A 22,686-nucleotide genomic window follows, 5' to 3' on the forward strand; every position below is an offset into this window, starting at 1 on the left:
ACACACATGCACACATATAACTGCACACACACAGACACAAACACACTCAAACAAATACAAAAATGTGCACACACATAAACACATATGCATGCAATCACGCACACAAATGTGCACACAGAGATAGACACACATTCACACGTATTCACACACACACACACACACACACACACACACCCCGCTCTGTGTATATGATCTGTCACTCCTTATTGCCAACAATAGCACTTTTCTCCATTCACACACTCCATACAACCGCCTCCACACGGGTTGCCTGACAACTGACCACACATTTGTGTTGCTAAGCTACATCCACACTCCGTCTCCAGAGGTGTCAAGCAGCACATTTACATATTCAAATCAATTATTTATCACCAGCCAATAAACGCAGCCCTGCAAGGGTTATGCAAATCTATACTTGATTTTAGACACTAGTTTAAAGCTATTTCAGCACCAGCTTTATGAAGTGGCTGGATTGTTATTGAGCGAGGAGGAATCAATCCGTTAGCGTCGCCTGATGAGCCAGTGTTTGATACGGGTCATTATCGTCACCGCTGATTTATTCACTTATAATTAAGAAGTGAAGATGACCCTGCTGTATTATTAGTTATAGCTGATATCCATGCTGATTTCAGAGTTAGCGCTCATTTCTGCAGCAAGCCTTTCGTTTTAACCCTTCATGAGTTACAGTACAGTGAAAACAAATCATTTAGACATTTTACATACATTTCTGCATTCGACATTGAGAGAGCACATGTTGTAATTTAGATATATACTTTTTTAGATGGAAGAAATGCAGATTGCTGTCAAATAGCACACCTAGGTTCCTAACTGATGACGAAGAATGACTACATGCAGAGGTTTTTGATCCTATAATCAACACTTCTGTTTTAAAACAAACATTAAAGATTAATTTCTGAATATAATTCTTCATTTGTGCTAACTAGGCTGCCATGCGCTGACAGATTGTTTTCGTCAGACATCTAAAAATCCTGTGCTTCTGTTCTAATGGTGTTCGGCAGAGGCTTTGCTTCAAAGCGTCTCACAGTCTTCTGTCTCCAGAACATTTGGGCTGCTATTTACATCTCGTGTCCCTGTCCTACAGCGCCGGGAAACTGCTAACATTCGCTCACTCCAGATAACTTCATCCTGGAACAAAAACACAAACCTAGACATTTCTGATCTGCTAGAGCTTTAATGATCAAATTCACTTTCTATGATTACTGTTCAAGGAGTGTTATTCAATGCCTAATGGTGATATTAATGAGTATAGAGCAGATATTTTTAATGTGCATTTAAACCAGTAAACTCTCCTCAGGATGAATTGAGGACTGATGTAGCAAACAGCACTAAGGATTCATTTGAAACTATATAACTCTGTTCTCGGTGAGGTTTGTTCTGTATGCAGAGTTGTATTTGAAGTAAGAGGAGGAAATAATTGCTGTCTAGGGAACAATTATCTCCTCAGACGTCTTGTAATCGTTGGTTGTTTGCTCCAAATTTCCATAGCGTAGCATTTCTTTCTCTCACATTAATAGTGCAGGTTTGATTTGTGCTGCTTGTGTTTCTGCTGAGTCACGTCGTGCTTATTTCTAAATGGAATGCAAATAAAATGGACTTTTTTGTCCATGCTATGGAAGTCAGTGGGGTCTGGAGTTGTTTGGAAGCCAGTTAACTTTCACTGTGAGTGTGCTGTGTGTTCATGTGTGTGTGCTTGTTGTTGTTTCGGGCAGCGATGTGCTTGTTCTCGGAGCAGACGCTGGTGGAAGGACAACGCTGTGCTGTTCATCACCCCACCGCAGGACTCTGCCAGCTGTTTGAATGCAGGGTACAGATCTCCCCAAACACTAAGTTTGAAGAATTTACATACTATTTAGTTTAGCTATTACATGCATCTTCCTAACATCTACCCAGCAACCACACAGCAATCTTTCAGAGCTATCTATCTATCTCCGTTTTTGAGGGCAAATGATAAACACATTTGTTTTCTCTGTCAGGATCGTACGATGCACAGGATCCCGAGCTCTGAAGACTGTGCACAGCTCACCTGCGCAGAATCCGATCGGATCACACTGACGGACAGATGCTGCAGAGTCTGCAGAGGTACAGAAGTGCATATGCCTTTATACTGAACGAAAAAGAGAATCTCTGAGAATCGTTACAATACGTGCTATGGACTTTTGTCACATTTCTGGGTTTGCAAAGGTGATATACAGTTATACAAAGGATTAACTGCATCCAAAATAAACGTTTTTATTTATATAATATATGTGTGTGTGTGTGTGCACTGTGTATATTTGTTACATATACATAAATAAACACACATGCATGTATATATTTAAGAAAAAATATGTTATATATTAAATATATTTTATGAATTTAAATTACGGAGCATGCAGGAAAAAAATTGTAGGTTAAACAATGTGCACGATTTACTAATTCGTTCCCTCACTGTACTAAAACGTGCACACGATTACGATTGCATTCACTCGATTTATAAAGTGTGCGCGCTTTTTAGCAAATTGAGGGAACGCAATAGTAATCATTCGCACGTTTTAGTACAGTGAGGGAACGAATTAGTAAATCGTGCACATTATTTATTTATTTTTTCTTGCATGTCATGTGCAGGGCTCCGTACTAAATATATAAATACATGTAAATATTTCGTAAATATACACCATATGTGTGTTTAATTATATATGCATAATTAATATAAACAGTACACACACATATATTATGTAAAAGAAAAAAAGCTTTTATTTTGGATGCGATTAATCGCGATTAATCGTTTAACAGCACTGTTATAAATGCACATAATAATAAAAAAAAAACATTTAAATCTAAAAAACTTTTAAGATGAATGTTAATAGCGTCGTCACAGTCTTGTGAAAAGGGTCCATAGACTATAATCGGTGTGTAGTTTGACCTTTAGCGTGACAGTGTTTCACGAAGCATGAATCGATGAACACAAATCTCCTCTGTCTGGGGTCAAAGGTCACGACTTCTGCGCCGAGGAGAACATCTGCGCTGACAACTCGGCCTGCGTGAACTTAGACGCCGGCTCCAGCTGCAGCTGCAAGAACGGCTTCCGACCGCTGCGTGAGGACAGTGCCTACTGCGAAGGTGAGCTGTCAATCAAACGATCCGCCAGATAATCCATCCCTGCAGAACACGTGTGACATTTACAAGCACACGCCGCGGGAAACCAGCCATAATTACAGTGAATTTAACTGCATTAGAGCCGCCGGCTGATTTTAATATTCCAAGATATACATTATTATTCCAGGACATGTGTATAATGACTCCTCTTGTTATAATTGGATTTTTTTCTGCTGGTAAAGTGACGCAGAATAGAGTATGACATAAAATATCGCAGTCAGATACTGATATAATGTCTACGGCTTTGGGGATCGAAACTTAGCAATTTAACACATTGATTTAGTGCAATTTATTATTACATAAAACAGATATACATTAAATATTATTCATGGTAATGTTAAATTAATATTTATAGTACACAATAATGTTTTAGAATTAATATTAATAAATATAATATTAATTAATAATTCATTATATTAAATATAAAGGAATGTAATAAATATGACCAATTATTATTATTATTTTTAATAAGTATAACATTATAAACATATATAATTATAAGTATTATTATTACACAAACACAATATAATAAATTTATTTGGTACATTGTATTCATTTATAATAATTCATTGTAATGTGATTTAAATTGTATTAAATAATATTATATTAATGTCGTTTTAATAGTTATAAATATAAAATATAATATTACTAATAAATTATATTATGAATGTAACAATAATAATATAAATCATTTGGTACAATATTTTACATAAAACGATAAAATGCAATATAATAAATATTGTTAATTATTAATAATGTGCAATTAATATTCATGTGATATTGTAAAATGCTTTGGAAATTTAAATTTACTTATTTAACATTAATTTAGCGCAAATTAGTATTACATAAAGTATATATATATATTTATATATATATATATATATATATATATATATAGTGAGGTTAAATTAATATTAATGTTATGAATGAATTTGAATAAATATAAAATAAATATATTATAAATAAATAAATATAATATTAATATAACAATATAACAGTTTAGCTAAATTAATTATATCCCAAATATAATACAATATTATAAATTCATATATTATAAATATAATAAACAATATTACAAATAATGTAATGAAATATATAACACTATATATAACAATAAGAAATTTTCCTATGAGTCTGTCATCAGCGCTCATGACGCAAGACGCTAAAAAACAGTAAAGTCTGATTGGAGAACAAACTGCTGCGTGAATATGAGATACAGTACACTGACATCTGTTTGATGCTTTTTCCATCTGTCAGATCAATATGCGATTAGTTTGACTAATTAATCATCTCATCCTGTTATTCTATCATTAATTCAGTGACATTTCCGAGTTGAGTGATGGCTCTAAAAATAACCAATTCTCCGTTATCTGTGTTGGTTTTGATGCACATGCCTAATTAACCAAGTGGCATTATTGATGCACGACTCGAATCCGTCTTGCTTCGGCATCTTAATTGGCTGCTATTGCGTACGGCTGTGAGTAAGTCATCAATGTCCCCCTCCACCTTCCTCATCCTGGTTTTTCCTCTCAAAGCCCAGCCTCGGATGGCCTACTTTCGGTGAATGCCTAATGACTCGGGCCGTGTTTGTGGGGACACGGCGCCCCCGTCACCTCCTGTGCATCAGACGGGTCTCTAATGAAACCTGTTCATCTCGCCGGCTAAAAATAGCCTCACGTGCACGACCGGTCAGGTAATTATCAAAGAGGAGAGGATCTGAATAATTAAAGATGCTATCAGACACAGCGAGCTGGACGGTCCTAAACGATCCTGCGGAGGGGAGAGCAAGAAATCAAAGAGCTTTGAAATAAAGCATCAGGAATATAAGCCATGTGTAACCCAGAAACAGATTCGCCGGCAGTGTCCCACTTCCACACTCATTTGTCACCTCTTTCTGTTTAACCTTGCTGCTTGGGACACAACACCTGCTGCTGAGCTTTCCATCATTCGCTGGAGGACCAGATCTGCTTTTAGCTCCGCAAATCCCACACATTTGCCTATTCTACTTCTTTAATGCAATACACGTCCTCTTTCTGGGAGACATTTCACAGATAGAGCTGGTCGATACGACCACAATCATCATTTTTGTGTTTGATGGACTCAAATCAAAAGATCAGGTGATTTTTATCAAATAAATAAATCATAAATAATTATATATATATATATATATATATATACACATATCATAAATAATCATACATAATTATATATATATAAAACACACACACACAGTAACTGTATCTAATTTAAATACAAATTATTAATTAAATAATTTTGGTAAAAATTGGGAAATTATGTTTAAAACAATTCTTATATTAAATCATGTTTTAACCCATTCATTCCCACATTTTTCCCAGACATGTGTCATTAGTAACCCTTTGAAATTATTAATATTTATTTCTTGATTATTTATTTATTTATTTAATTGGGAAAGCATGAGGAAAAATAGTTGTATGGTTTATGTTTATGTTAAATTGTTTAAAAAAAATATATTATATATCTTAGCCCAGCTTTTAAAAACTGTTTGATCACATTCTAATCATAATATTTATAATATGTATATTTCTTCTGTATATATAAATACACACACATACAGTTTATATTTAGAAAATATTTACATGCATACATTTATATAATTAAAATGATATATATAAATATATGTAATATAGAAACATAACATATTTTTCTTAAATATATACATGCAGATGCTTGTATTTATATATACATAATAAAAATACACAGTACCCACGCATATATTATGTAAACAAATTTATTTATTTTTTTTGGACACGATTAATAGTTTGACAGCACTAATATATATGTAAATATTTTAATAAATATTTATTTAAATATGTTACATTTATTCAAATGTATTTATTTAAATTGACATTAAAACTATTTAAAATGAAAGAAAATTAAATATTAATCAAATTATAGAAATAAAATATAATTTTTAAACATATATATTTATTAAAATATTTTTATAGAAATATTTTATATTTTAAGTATTTTTTACTCAAAATGAATTTATTTGAATAAATAATTGTGTATAAACAGAGATAGATGAAACGCATTTGAAACTGTTGCACTAAACAGAACAACGTATTGTCGTGTAAATGTACAACGAAATCTCTCCCATCAAGCATCAGGCCGTATATACAGCATCATCATATCAAACACCTCACTTCATCTGATATGCACACTATATAGTCAGATAACCCACAACCGTCAGGAGCCTCATGATGTTATTGTGAATCAGAACACACCCCTGAGACTGAGAGGAAACGTTCCCATCGCCGTCGTCTCACGCTCTCCAGCATCCGCAGCTTCAGAAACACGTCTGCTTTCTTCATTATGCAGCACAGGAGCACCAGTCTCTCTCAGGAAGCCTGCGTGGCTCTGTAAAGGCGCGATGAGCATTGGGCGAGTTAAAAATAGCACGTCTGTGCTGATGAGATCAGGCCCGTTTCAATATTTCATGAGGGAGGTTGTAGGGCGTGAGCTTCACGCTGCTTTACTGCATAATAAAGCTTTGGGAGGGACTGAGAAGCTGAGGAGCGTGCTGATTCTTACAGTAGATCTGATCTCAAACACACTTCACAGACTTCATGTGGAGAACAGCAGGACTGAAGTGTGTCCAACAATGAGCTTTGATGGTTTCATGCTTTCAGAAGTCAAACAACAACCTGTTTTATGAAGATTTATCTATTATTTAATTTGATCTCTCTCTCTCTGTAATTTGAAACGTTTTACTTAGAAGAAACTTCGAAGGCACCTTGAATAATGTGAATGTGATCTGGTAAGATGAAGCAGTGGTGTGAAAGCGTGACTGTGCTCTGATGAAGTCGCTCTCACAGCTGATAAATGACTCTGGTATTCACAGGTAGAAGCAGAAGTGAATAAAGTTCCCGGCGACGCGGCGAGAGCGAATGGACTCTGGCAGGCCGTATTAATCCTAATGAATTGTTTTGCCTTGTATGAAGTGCTCACTTAATGGAAAACGAAGCGCAGTGATTCATAAAGCCAGAGCGTCCCGTAGAGAACAGACTGACAGTGGCTCTCGTTTGTCATGAGACACAGACCAAATATTCAAGCCCATTCAGAAACAGGCTTAAGATGCTAGCTGGATGGGTTTATCTGGTCAAAGACCTGCTGCTTGTTCTGAAACCCCCAGACGGACTGTGACAGTAAGCAGAAATCAGTCTAGAAAGAGTCTGTGATTAAATGTTTTGGTTTACTGAAATCATTACCAAGTAAAGTACTCATGGCTCCCTGGACTCATAATGTTTCTGTTACAAAAAGCAGAAGTAAAAATAATAATAAATAAATATAAATAAGTGAACAAACAAACAAATTAATGAATCGATTCATTAATTAACAAACAAACAAACAAACAAATAAAAAAACATTATTATCATCATCTCATGCCTGTAAAATAAATAAATTAAAATAAGTAAATAAATAAATAAATTTTGTAAAAAAAAATTAAATGAAATAAAGAAAAAAATGATTGAATCAATTAGTTCTTATCATAATCTCCCTGGATGGATGGATGGATGGATGGACGGACGCACGATAGATGGATGGATGGATGGATGGACGATAGATGGACGTATGGATGGACAGACAATAGATGGATATATGGATGTTAGATGGATAGATTGATGGATGGACGGACGGATGATAGATGGATGTATGGATGGACAGACAGACAATAGATGGATATATGGATGTTAGATGGATGGATGGACGGATGATAGATGGATGTATGGATGTTAGATGGATGGATGGACGGATGATAGATGGATGTATGGATGGACAGACAGACAATAGATGGATATATGGATGTTAGATGGATGGATGGACGGATGATAGATGGATGTATGGATGGACGGACGTCTCCCCTAAACATTGGAATTGCAAATGGAAATGGCCACAAAATGACTTTAATTTGCCTCTTTGTATTGCATTTAAAACCAGGGTTCGAAATGACTTAGGACTCTTGGGGGGTCCCCTAAAATTTAATTATTAAAGGTTCTGAAGACTGTCTTGTTACACAATATATTGTAGGCAAAATTATATGGACCAGTGTTGAAGGTGGGATAATGGTCTCGGGATGTTTTCCCTTGCCCCGCTGCAAATATCTAGATATACATTGCCATCAACCCCTGCCATCCCACCCCTATTGGCACATAGAGTAAAATGAAATTCTGAAAAACTATCACTTCTTCTTGCTTTACTACTCCTTCCTCTTCTTCCTGAAAACAATTTCACTTGATGATTTGAGTAGCTGTTTTTGTAAAGTTCTAGGATGATTGGGGTAATTTTGTAGGGTAGGCCAAGTGCCTCTGCATAGAAAATAATAAACAAAGTACAAGCATATATAAATGCAATAGAACAAAAATACATGTGAAATAAAGCAGTGCTTTTGGTTTCTCAGGTAAATTAACTGTATTAAGTTACAGAAACCGAATAATCAAATGTAAAATAACACTGCCTTCTCTGTATACATTAAATATGGTTCATACTATTGATACAGTTTACCTTTAGCTACAAACATGTTTTTTTCTCTTTCTCTTTTGTTTTTTGATCAACTTTGGTGACACAAACAGCTGCAGGTATATTGGGTTGCTGTCCTTTAAGACAAATGCATGTATCTAATACTGTTAATGACACGCATCTGTTTTCTTTCTCTGACTGCGTTTACGAGGAAACTCGTTGAAACAGACACTTTGATTTATTTTTTTGAGCAAATCGTGTTTTGTTCAAAAACAAATTAACAAGAAAGACAAGAGAATTCGGTATTCACGAACTTCACGTTCTGTCTGCGACTGCTTGACTCTGTGCGTAGACAGACAGACCAGTCTACACTTGGATGTTTAACATAAATATATAACCTACTGATACAGCAAAGACAACGTCGGCAGTATTGACGGCAAAATTGGCTACAGCATATTTCGTTCTGTATTAACAGGGAGTTTCTTTAAGCAGAATTTCATGAGAATTTGATGCAGACACCATAGAGAGTAAAATAAACACTAGGCGGGGAGGTAGGGCTGTAGTACTCGAGTCCGGTCTTGGACTCGAGTCCGGACTCGAGACATTTTTCTGTCGTCTCGGACTTGTCTCGGACTCGTTGAATTTGCACTCGGACTTGTCTCGGACTTGGCCATTGGACTCGCCAAGTCTTCTAGTTGGTCTCGACCGAGTCCAGCAAAAAAATAAAATAAAAAATGTCTCCTTCAAAACAAAACCACATTTGCATGATGTCGCGACTGAAACTGTGTGGAAAACGCTAGGCGCGCCGCTCTCCTTATTTCCAAAGCACTCTGTAGCCTGCGCTCGCGCTACAGTGGCGTCTGCTGTTGCTGGGCAACCATGACCCGCTCTCCATGATGACGCAGAAGTTTCAGCAAAGAATAAATGGAATTCCAGCACTAAACATCACTTGCAGTAGCTCTGCAAGTGATAGCCATTCATAATGGCTATCCTTGTACAACTTTGATCATCTGTTTCTCCATCTTGCCTTAGCTTTCAGTATTGTTCCGGGAAAGGATGTGCATAACCAGCGGTGCACTTACTGCGACCTGAAAAGTTTAGATGTTTCTAATTTAATTTTCTACCTGTTAGATTGTGTTTTATTTACGTCTACACCTAGATAGCCTTTTTTTATCAATAAACGCGTATTAATGTATAGCCTTATGCAACAATTACATATGTAAATTTTAAAAACTTTATATATGACATTACATATTTACATTTTCATGTAACAGCCAGTATTTGTATCTGTAACAATCACAAAATTTTTCCTATCTGCATTCGGATACAACATCGTACAGTTACTTGATAAGACTGTTATGACTTTTTATATATTTTTTCGTAGTTATCACTGAACAAGTATGTCGTGTTAAACTGAATTAATTATTAATTTCTAAAATAATATTTATCATGCAAGCAGAGAGATGTCATGACAAACGTGTCATAGTGATGAACACGACTGAATCCATTAAATGCATACATTCTCATTACGCAGAACACTTTGAGCGAGTCTATGTATAGTCGACTTCACTAAACAGATGTGTGTGTGCCGCGCAAACCAGCAAAACATAAAGATGCAAACATGTAGGACAAGTAGACAATGTATCCATATCTATGTTGATTATTAGCCTACTTTTGAGAGAGAACTGATTTGGTTTTTGAGAGACTGAGACGCGCAGCGCGGCTGTTTGATTGGTGAGCGCGCTGTGCTTATTCCATTCATTCGTATCATGGTAGCCTAAGCTTTCAATATTTGCCTTTTAAATATATACAAATAATATAACGTGTAGCTATGATGTATTATTATAGGTAAAATTACTCTTGCAACGCTCTGATTTCTGAGAGATGCGCAGAGAGGCGACAACAATGCGGTGTTTGATTTGCGATCTTTTCACTCATAAAGTTTACATTCATTCACTTCTGGCGCTGATGCCCTGGCTCACCTGTTATCTAGCAAACACCAGACTCTGTCAGCTTCAGACGAGTATTCAGGCAGAATTATTCCTTGTCCGTTATTCGTTTTTTAAGCCATTATCCTTGCCATTCCGAATAAGGTATTCGGCTTCAGGCACAACCCTAATTATTACATTACATAGGCCTATTTTATTTTTACATGCAACATAGATAAGGTCATATAGTAACAGCTCCACGCAATATTGTAATTCTAAAATTCACGTCGTACTTGCAAACACTTTGTATGCTTTATGGTTAATGCATGCTGGAGTAGTCGATTGTTTCCGACAGAGCTCGACTAGTCTATGCAAACACTAGTACAGTATGACAAAAATTGCTGTATTTATGTGCGCATGTCCAGTAGAGCCAAACGTATCCATTCCAGCCTTGCTGTGCGCATTTGTCATATCTCGAGCTTTGAGTGCGTCTGTGCACTGTGCCAATTAGGCATAGTCATATACATTTTTGACCACAGATATAATGTCAACAAAAAATAAAGTACATACAAATTATTTGACCTTACAGTTCCAAACTTTGTTTGTTTATCCAATTTTAGCTCCCAGGGTCGGACTGGGGGTAAAACCAGTACTCATTAGCAAGGCCCCAAAGGAAGAGAGGGCCCTTGAAAAGTATGAATCTGAAATATATTTTATTTTACCTGGATATTTTCATGGGTGGGGGGCATGGGGGCCCATCAGGACTGCCTATGCATAGGGCCCAGGATCTTGTTTAACGCCCCTGTTAGCTTTAACCCTAATTATACACACTCGAACCTAATCAAGCTCTTACTAGACACACTAATCTTCCAGGTGTTTTAAGGCCAGTTGGAGCTAAACTTTTCAGGACATTGGCCATCCAGGATGTAGTTTGGAGACCCCTGTCCTACAGAGTTTTTACTTTGCACATGCTTTTTGATCATTACAAATAATAATGTAAAATGATTTTCTTAGAATAGGAGATATGCTTTCTCTCGCATCACAAACATTATCAGTAGTTAAGTATGTGGTCTTGAATAGGACCCTTTTTTCACTCATTTGGACTCGGTCTTGGACTTGGACTCGAAACTTTTGGACTTGGACTTGACTTGGACTCGAACCTCTTTGGACTCGGTCTTGACTCGGTCTCGACTAGTCCTGGACTTGGACTTGACTTGGACTCGACAAAGCCGGACTTGACTACAGCTCTACGGGGAGGCGCCGAAAAGCGCGCTGTTTTTGCATCCCTGATTTCTACAATTTCCCCCAACAACAGCCATGTTATCACATAAGCACAATTTACCCTAGAAAAAAAGTCGGTGATATTTCTTTTTCCCCTTTTTCTCTCCATGTGCAGGATTCCAAATTAAGAAAAATAATATTAGCTTCTTTACCAAGCTCTCATGTACATTCATGCTCAAATCACATTCACTTTAATCAACTCACAAACTTGAATTAAGTCCTGGTTATCTTTCGTAATCACTGACTGGACAAGTAGATTGTTAAGCTAGCTTTGAATAACTTGTCTAGCAGCTCGTTCTGCTGTTAGCTGGCAGATCATTTGGCTTCATACACATAAGTTACAGCTAGCAAGAAACGTTGACAAACGTACTCTTCTACATTACACTGTGTATCTCTAGTTAATGCAACTTTTGATATAGGAACTCAAACTCCTAATATTTTACTATAAGCAATTATGGAGATATAAACACAATCGAAGCACTTACAGGATTTTCATTCAGGATTTCACTCTTTGTGGTGTCTTGTTTTGCCGCGTTCATTTAGTATGTGTCTGCGGGTGCACCACAATAACAATCTGTGATGCTGAACTCTCATTTAGCTAATAGCTGCCCTGATTGCTGCCTCGCGCTAGGAAATTAATTAATTACTGTTATAAATACAAAACGTCACTAAAACTTATAATTTTCACAATGATTTTTAATGTAAAAATATTTTTTTGGGGGACCCCCCAAAATTCAAAAAGGAATTCTTATGGGGGGTCCCTAATGACTTATGGAGGGTCCGGGACCCCCCCCCCAGACCCCCCTCATTTCGAACCCAACCTTACACTTACACTAATTGTATTAGGCTATACATAATAACGGAAAATAGGATACAATTCATAACAAAAACGGTTGATCTGCATGTTTGTCTTTGGTGTAAAATATTGATATTTTATTTGTTAACAACATACTTTTCGTACCTTAATTTCAGTAAATGTTATGAAATTGGAGAACTAAGCCAGTAGTAGCTCTGGCGGTGTCATTTGATTTGGATGGGAACTTCGGATTGTGAATCATTTGAGTCATTTCGGGAGTTGGGAGCGTGAATCATTTGAATCAGTTCTGGAGTTTGGAGCGGGTTCGCGAATCATTTGAGTCAGTTTGGGAGTTCATAGCATGAATCATTTTAATCAGTTCGGGAGTTCGGAGCGGGTTCGCAAATCATTTGAGTCAGTTTGGGGATCGCGAATCATTTGAGTCAGTTTGGGGATCGCGAATCATTTTGAGTTATTTCTGGAGTTTGGAGCGTGAATCATTTGAGTCTGTTCGGGAGCTTGGAGCGGGATCGCGAATCATTTGAGTCAGTTTGGGGATCGCGAATAATTTGAGTCAGTTCGGGGATAGCGAATCATTTTGAGTTATTTCTGGAGTTTGGAGCGTGAATCATTTGAGTCAGTTTGGGGATCGCGAATCATTGGAGTCAGTTTGGGGATCGCGAATCATTGGAGTCAGTTTGGGGATAGCGAATCATTTGAGTTATTTCGGGAGTTCGGAGCGTGAATCATTTGAGTCTGTTCGGGAGCTTGGAGCGGGATCGCGAATCATTTGAGTCAGTTTGGGGATAGCGAATCATTTGAGTTATTTCGGGGGTTCGGAGCGTGAATCATTTGAGTCAGTTCGGGAGCTTGGAGCGGGATCGCGAATCATTTGAGTCAGTTTGGGGATAGCGAATCATTTGAGTTATTTCGGGGTGTTCAGACCATGAATCATTTGAGTCAGTTCGGGAGTTCGTAGCGGGTTCGCGAATCATCATCACAGTATGGTGTGGGGAGTAACATTTCCACCACACGCTTGAGGCATTCATCCAATCACAACACACTGGATAGCTGGCCAATCAGAGCACACCTCACTTTTCAGAACAATGAGCTTTGTAAAAATCAATGCGTTTCAGAAAGACAAGGCATAGAGGAGAAACAATAATGTTCAGTATGTGGAAAAATAAACCGCATAGACACATTTCATTACACTAAATACACAACATAATGTTCATTTTAGCAATTTAATATGACCCCATTATGGGTCATATTTGTTTAGACTGACTGCCCGACTGTGGTTCGGTGACCTAGATGAGTCTGAGCACATGTAGTTGTGCTGGTATCTGGTGTGTGTGTGTGTGTGTGTGTGTGTTTGGGACAGCAGCCACAGATCTGTGGGAGGTGAGTGTTTTTTTTTAGCAGCAGGTCTGTCAGGAAAACACACGTATGTTATCTTCCTGCCGGCAGACAGACAGCACTGAGCCCAGAGATAGAGCGAGAAATCAGCAGACAGAAACACATCGTGCCACCCACAGCAGAAACCTCTGATGGGTCGCAGTCTGACTGAGAAAAACAGTATTAAATACTAATAATGAACCGCAAGAACTATCACGAGGTTAAGAGAGCACAATGGATTTACATCACAACTTAACAACTATTCAAATATTATTTATCATTTCAAATCTCATGAATTTTGATTTAAAATATGGCCACAACTGCAGAACCAATACAAACCAAACTCAAATAACAAAGGCTTACAGTTTATAAACATTATACATGTGTAGAAATGGCTTATTCCAAACAGGTTTATTATACTTTACTAATACTAAAGCCATTGAAAATATTTCTGTTACTTGAAATGAAGTAAACTTTAACTTACATAAAATGAAATAAGTTTAAAACAACTTTTATTTTAGCTAGTTGCCAAAGGGAAATTTCTCTTGATGTACTAAAATAACTAAAACTTAAACTGAAATAAATAAATAAATAGAAAGGCAATATATATATAAAATAATAAATAAAAAAAACGCATAAAAATGTCAAAAGACACAAAATTACTAGAACTTCAAGATTTTTTTTTTTATTAAAACTAAAAATATAAAAATTCAAACTAATTCAGAAAATCAATAAAAGCTATAATAATATCTTAAAATAAACATCAATTGAAATAAAATATAAAAACATTATGGTCAACGCAACTATTCTTATTTATTTAACTCTTACTGAAATTACTAAAAGTAAAACTGAAAAATAAAACTATATAAAATTAAAAAAATGACACATATAAACACATACACAAATATATTTAATAAAATATATTTAAAATAAAATAATATTATTAAACAATAATATTACATGTAAAAGCTATTATACATACTGTATAATTTATAACACACACACATACATGCACGCAAGCATGCACACACACACGCACACACACATAATGCAAAAATTGTATTTTATGTATTGTAAGTAGCTTTGGTTAAAAGATCTGCTAAATGCTTAAATGTAAATAAAAATTATATTATATGTCAATATCTTACATTACTGTATATGTTGTTAATATTGTAATGGGGCACCTCAGTCTCTAGTAATCACAAGTAACGTGAGATACATAATCAGATTACTTTTTCAAGTAACTAGTAAAATAACATTCCTTTTAAATTTACAACAAAATTACGTTTTGCAAATAATTAACCCAAGTTATTGTTTTCCCATTTCTTAACTGACTCCTGCTTATCAATTTAACTGTTGAAAGTGCCTTTAGTTGCCAAAATATAACGTTTGGGGTTTTTGTTATGAAAAAACTAAAAAAAAACAACTAATAAGCAAGCCCAGCCAAGGTGACAAAAAATAATAGTAAAAATAACATACGTAATGCATTACTTTCCATAAAATGCAACCAAGTAGCACAATAAGTTACTTTTTCATGGAGTAACACAATATTGTAATGCATTACTTTAAAAAGTAACTTTCTCCAACTCTGAAAACCAAGTGCTATATGTGAACTGTGGGTGATATTATCATCAGATCAGAAGCGTTCGTTGGCTTCTGTAGCGTGGGTTAGATGGTTTATCCATATTTACTCCAGTGGAGATGTGAACAGGCCTGATTCATGAGCGCTAGCTGTGATTGATCGGCCTTCCACTGAGAGAACAGAAGGAACAGAACTCAGAAAAGAAGATGGATTTCCCTTCTCCTCCTCTATCTCACACACAAACCCCGTCCTCGACCGCTCCATGCTAATGCACCGAAGATCAACTGAGAGGAGCGTTATCAGAGCTCTGGCCCTGATTCTCCCCTTCACCAGTCTGACTGCTCGTCTTCTTCTCCATGCTTCTCAAACGTTCAATATTCATGCTCTGAAAGAGTAAAGTCAGTCAAAGTAATGCAAACTGTTTCGTTAAAACAAAAGATTCAAATGAACTGGTTCATGGAAATTATTCAAACATCGGAAATCTTTTAGCTTTTTAAATCAAGAGATGTTAATCATATAAAAATAACTAATCAAAAGGCTTGTGGGTATTATAATTATTTATTATATAATACAAAATTAATAAAAAATAAATATCAATTCTCTTATTTGTGTATTAATAGCTCTTTCTTGATTGCCTGCGATCTTTTAAGTCTGGATGTCATGCTTCAGAAACACTGTTTAATCATTAGGATGATAATTCCCGATAAGTTTTTCCTGAGGAGTAACTGGCAGAAGAAGCGTGAGTTAAGTGAATTACAGAAGAGAAGCGGCGAAGGTTATGTTTAAGGACACCAGTTCGAAGTAAATTGGGTTAAAGTTTCATTTGAAGTCTTGAGCCATAAAGCCACTCTGAATTTATCACAAATGCAGCAGTTCGGCGCTGGTGAAAATTCATAAGGCTTTTTATTAGATCTGTAAGTCTATGAGATTTGATTTAATACCTCTTATTTGATCTCCCTGTGATAAATTCAAGGAGTCATGACACACGAGGCGGACGATCGCTCTGCCCTCGCTTCACACCAAACTTTCCTCGGAAATGTCATGGATATCATCTCTTAAAAAGTCCCTGAATTCATCAGACGGACACTTGAATCCAACACAAAAGCATCCTAACTCCTTGACTTGTGCACTTTTACTCTAGATTTAAAGAACGGCAGTAATACTGTAGCTACAAATGTCCACAGATAGCCAGTATATCAGTATTTATGCTCTAAAATGAAATTATCTGTTTACTTAATAAATGTTCCTCAGTCAGAGGAACAATAAACCATTTCATTTCATTAATAAACTATTTAAAATCATTTAAAATCATCAACTAAGCAGTCAGTGTTGCCAAATAGATTCAAAATGTTTTAATGCAAAAAAACTAATCTTAAATAATAAGAAAACTTGAATCAAACTGATTCATTAAATCGATTTAAACTATCGATCCTTCTGTGAGTCAAAAAACTCATTCGTGGAAATTCTAGTTATTTTAGCATTTTGAAATCAGAGACACTAAAGTAATTAGATATTTATATTAAGACACACACACACACACACACAGAGAGAGAGAAGATGTAAATAAAACAAATTGTGCATTTTACAAGAAAATATTATTTTACTCTTTTTATTTGGGAAATGTATTAATTTCTGAATGAAAATACTTTCTGAGTAAACAGTAATAATATTTTTCTGTGTAATTGTCTCTTTCTATTTGCTTTTAATACATCGAAAATTATCACTTTTACTTCACTTACTTTTTGTTGTTATTTGTATTTCGTATGCTTCTTTTATGATTTTTAATCATTGATATACCATTAAAGTTTTTGGTAATATTTAGAATTTTATTTTATTTTCATATTTTTTCTGTTTTCATTTTAGTAATTTTGGTAGTTTTGTTGTGTTTTTGTATTTTTTAATTATTATCATTAGTATTATTATTATTATTAATAAATATGCCTTTACAGCTGTTAAGTTACAATTAAGTTATTAAGTAACTTAATATCTTTATGATTTTTAGCATAAAAGAAAAATGTATAATTTTGACCCATACAATGTATTGTTGGCTATTGCTTCTGTGCTGCAGGGACACAAATAATTATAACTTATTTTAGTATATGTTTTATATCATTATACCTTTTCATGTATACAGTACTATAAATATTTTAATTTACAGGATTTTATTTATTTTTTTATAATTTCAGTTAGTGCTTAATTCAAGTAACAGATACACTGTATTTTTGAAGGTTTTAGTGTTAGTGAACTATAATAACCCTGTACTGTAAATATCTGACATATCGCACACCCCGTGGTAAAAGACTTTGACTCGCGGCTCTAAACTCAGCGTTATCCGTCCTCAGCATGTAAAGTCTCCCGGCGTGTGAGTCTGAGCTGATGTGATGTTTTCTGTGCAGATATCGACGAGTGTGCGGAGGGGAGGCACTACTGCAGAGAGAACACACAGTGTGTGAACACCGCCGGCTCCTTCATGTGCATCTGCCACACAGGGTTCATCCGCATCGACGATTACTCCTGTACAGGTGACAAACCAACACATTCACCGCTGCTTAAACATCTCCAACATTTCTCCACTCTGTCCACATCAACGGCACGGGAGAGAAAGCATGATGACAGCATTGCAGTTTCTTCGGCTTTGTCTCATTACAAATACACTAACAGAGATGAAGCACTTCAGTCAGACTGCTGCAGTTATGGCCTGCTCCGTTTCTGATTTATGCTATTTTAGGCTTCTAATTATATTCATTTATCTGATCTATTAGATACACACTGATCATTATCACAGTCAGAGACTCGACCAATCACAGGACAGAGAGTCAAGACAAACGAACCAATCACTGAGCAAAACATATTCAACTAATTAAATCAGTGCAAAATGTATTATTTGACTGATGACATTCACAGATAAACTGAAATTATTTCTAAATGACTAAAATTAAATTAAAACTAAATTAGTTTAATTATTTGTGTGTGTGTGTGTGTGTGTGTGTGTGCATAAACATAGATATGACACTTTTGAAACAAGATAAACTTGCTTGAGAAGCAATAAACTGCATAAAATGCTAATTATTATTCAAATACTCTATTTTGCATATACTGTAAGTGTATTTCAGTGCACTCTGAACTGGCAATTTTGTTTGACTTGTTTGTACTTAAGCAAAAATCTGCCATCGTAGTAAGACACAATATTTTAAACATACAATCTATGAAATAAAATCTTAAATATCTTTTGCAGTATTGCTTCTGCACTTAATTTATCTAATTTTAACTGTGAAAGTAGACAACATTAAGATTGTGTGCTGAGTTATTTCCTGTCATTGCACATAAATGTTCACTCTAAATGCTGGCTGTCAATCAAATCAATATAAAAACATTTTGCAGTATTATTTCTAGCAGCACCTCGCAGGTCGTCACAGGTATCTTGGAGCATTAAATGCTGACAAAGAGGATGTGCTTCTCTGTCATTTTACTTAAGCTGCTGAAGCAGCGTATCTTCCAGCTACCAGTCACTTCATATTTCCACTGTAAATATGGACTGTTGTTTTAATTGTTTTCAAGTGTTTACTGTTGCTCCTCCACTAATTGACCAGACTGTTACAGAAAGTGTGTGGTTTTAGTCGTCACATATCATTGCAGTTTATGGATTATTGGGACTGTGGCTACAAAACAGGATGTAAATAACCAGCGAGTGTTTCGACTTCCTGTTAGTAATTAGGCAGGCTAATACAATAAACAAGCCAATTAGGTTCATTCAAGCACAGCGGCACTCAGTTGTACAGTCAAACGAAGCAATATAAAAACCCAGTACGATGAAACTCAAGAGTGGTCTGCCACCAGAGGATTTTGTTATGATAGTCTAGATTAATCTCAGTGCAGCATGAAGTGCTCTGTGTCCTTCAAGGGTTTCATCAAGAAAACAGCTTTTCTAGCAATGATACAGAAACACATTGATGTATCAACCACCCACAATGATTTAGCATCATGTTGTCACCCTAGCAACTGCATATGAATATCTTAGTAACCACCCAGAACACTCTAACAATGATATAGCAACATGTCATCACCCAGGCGACCCCAATCAATGCCATAGCAACCACTTAAAACATGTTAACAACAATACTGCAACGCATGAATATCTTAGCAAACACCCAGAACTCCCTAACAACATTGCAGCATGTTATCACCCTAGCAACCACCCAGAACACCCCAACAATGATATAGTAACATAGTTATTTACATTTACATTTACATTTACATGTTATCACCGTGGCAACACCCATAAATGACATAGCAACCACCCAGAACACTCCAACAATGACATTGCAACGTTATCACTGTGGCAACACCCATAAATGACATAGCAACCACCCACAACACCCCAACAATGATATAGCAACATGAATTCCCTAACAAGCACTCAGAACATGGAAACATAAATACTGCAACCACCCAGAACTCCCTAACAGTATTGCAACATTTCACCCTAACAACCATCCAGAAAACCCTAACAATGATATAGCAACATGTTATCACCCTAGCAACCCCCATCAAAGCCCTAGAACATGGTAATAACAATACTGCAACACATTAACCACTCACCGACCAGCCAGAACAACATTGTATCACCCTAGCAACCCCCATAAATGCAACCACCCAGAACACCCTTACAACACTGCAACACATTCAAACCATAGCAACCACCCAGAACACCCTTACAACACTGCAACACATTCAAACCATAGCAACCACCCATAACACTCTTACAACACTGCAACACATTCAAACCCTAGCAACCACCCAGAACGCCCTTACAACACTGCAACACATTCAAACCATAGCAACCACCCATAACACTCTTACAACACTGCAACACATTCAAACCATAGCAACCACCCATAACACTCTTACAACACTGCAACACATTCAAACCCTAGCAACCACCCAGAACACCCTTACAACACTGCAACAAATTCAAACCATAGCAACCACCCATAACACTCTTACAACACTGCAACACATTCAAACCCTAGCAACCACCCAGAACACCCTTACAACACTGCAACACATTCAAACCATAACAACCACCCATAACACTCTTACAACACTGCAACACATTCAAACCCTAGCAACCACCCAGAACACCCTTACAACACTGCAACACATTCAAACCCTAGCAACCACCCATAACACTCTTACAACACTGCAACACATTCAAACCCCATAAATACAACCACCCAGAACACCCTTACAACACTGGAACACATTCAAACCCCATAAATACAACCACCCAAAACACCCTTACAACACTGCAACACATTCAAACCATAGCAACCACCCACAACACTCTTACAACACTGCAACACATTCAAACCCTAGCAACCACCCAGAACACCCTTACAAAACTGCAACACATTCAAACCATAGCAACCACCCATAACACCCTTACAACACTGCAACACATTCAAACCCTAGCAACCACCCAGAACACCCTTACAACACTGCAACACATTCAAACCCTAGCAACCACCCATAACACTCTTACAACACTGCAACACATTCAAACCCTAGCAACCACCCAGAACACCCTTACAAAACTGCAACACATTCAAACCATAGCAACCACCCATAACACTCTTACAACACTGCAACACATTCAAACCCTAGCAACCACCCAGAACACCCTTACAACACTGCAACACATTCAAACCATAGCAACCACCCATAACACTCTTACAACACTGCAACACATTCAAACCCTAGCAACCACCCAGAACACCCTTACAACACTGCAACACATTCAAACCCTAGCAACCACCCATAACACTCTTACAACACTGCAACACATTCAAACCCTAGCAACCACCCATAACACCCTTACAACACTGCAACACATTCAAACCCTAGCAACCACCCAGAACACCCTTACAACACTGCAACACATTCAAACCATAGCAACCACCCATAACACTCTTACAACACTGCAACACATTCAAACCCTAGCAACCACCCAGAACACCCTTACAACACTGCAACACATTCAAACCCTAGCAACCACCCATAACACTCTTACAACACTGCAACACATTCAAACCCTAGCAACCACCCATAACACTCTTACAACACTGCAACACATTCAAACCCTAGCAACCACCCATAACACTCTTACAACACTGCAACACATTCAAACCCTAGCAACCACCCAGAACACCCTTACAAGACTGCAACACATTCAAACCCTAGCAACCACCCACAACACTCTTACAACACTGCAACACATTCAAACCCTAGCAACCACCCAGAACACCCTTACAAGACTGCAACACATTCAAACCATAGCAACCACCCAGAACACCCTTACAACACTGCAACACATTCAAACCCTAGCAACCACCCAGAACACCCTTACAACACTGCAACACATTCAAACCCTAGCAACCACCCATAACACTCTTACAACACTGCAACACATTCAAACCCTAGCAACCACCCATAACACTCTTACAACACTGCAACACATTCAAACCTTAGCAACCACCCAGAACACCCTTACAACACTGCAACACATTCAAACCCTAGCAACCACCCATAACACCCTTACAACACTGCAACACATTCAAACCCTAGCAACCACCCATAACACTCTTACAACACTGCAACACATTCAAACCCTAGCAACCACCCATAACACTCTTACAACACTGCAACACATTCAAACCCTAGCAACCACCCATAACACTCTTACAACACTGCAACACATTCAAACCCTAGCAACCACCCAGAACACCCTTACAAGACTGCAACACATTCAAACCCTAGCAACCACCCACAACACTCTTACAACACTGCAACACATTCAAACCCTAGCAACCACCCAGAACACCCTTACAAGACTGCAACACATTCAAACCATAGCAACCACCCAGAACACCCTTACAACACTGCAACACATTCAAACCCTAGCAACCACCCAGAACACCCTTACAACACTGCAACACATTCAAACCCTAGCAACCACCCATAACACTCTTACAACACTGCAACACATTCAAACC

At 36.8% G+C, this 22,686-nt stretch overlaps 1 protein-coding gene across 1 annotated transcript in view; it reads left to right on the top strand.

Moving 5' to 3' along the window:
• Window positions 1–22,686, top strand: part of nell2a (neural EGFL like 2a) — an 83,618-nt gene that overhangs the window by 22,323 nt on the left and 38,609 nt on the right. The window contains exons 8-11 of the mRNA XM_052598361.1: window positions 1,728–1,822; window positions 1,992–2,097; window positions 2,989–3,117; window positions 18,031–18,156. Of these exons, the coding sequence (XP_052454321.1) occupies window positions 1,728–1,822; window positions 1,992–2,097; window positions 2,989–3,117; window positions 18,031–18,156 (456 nt within the window). The remainder of the gene's footprint in view (window positions 1–1,727; window positions 1,823–1,991; window positions 2,098–2,988; window positions 3,118–18,030; window positions 18,157–22,686) is intronic.

This window comes from Carassius gibelio, chromosome B25, assembly GCF_023724105.1.
Source record: "Carassius gibelio isolate Cgi1373 ecotype wild population from Czech Republic chromosome B25, carGib1.2-hapl.c, whole genome shotgun sequence".
Lineage (NCBI taxonomy): Eukaryota > Metazoa > Chordata > Actinopteri > Cypriniformes > Cyprinidae > Carassius > Carassius gibelio.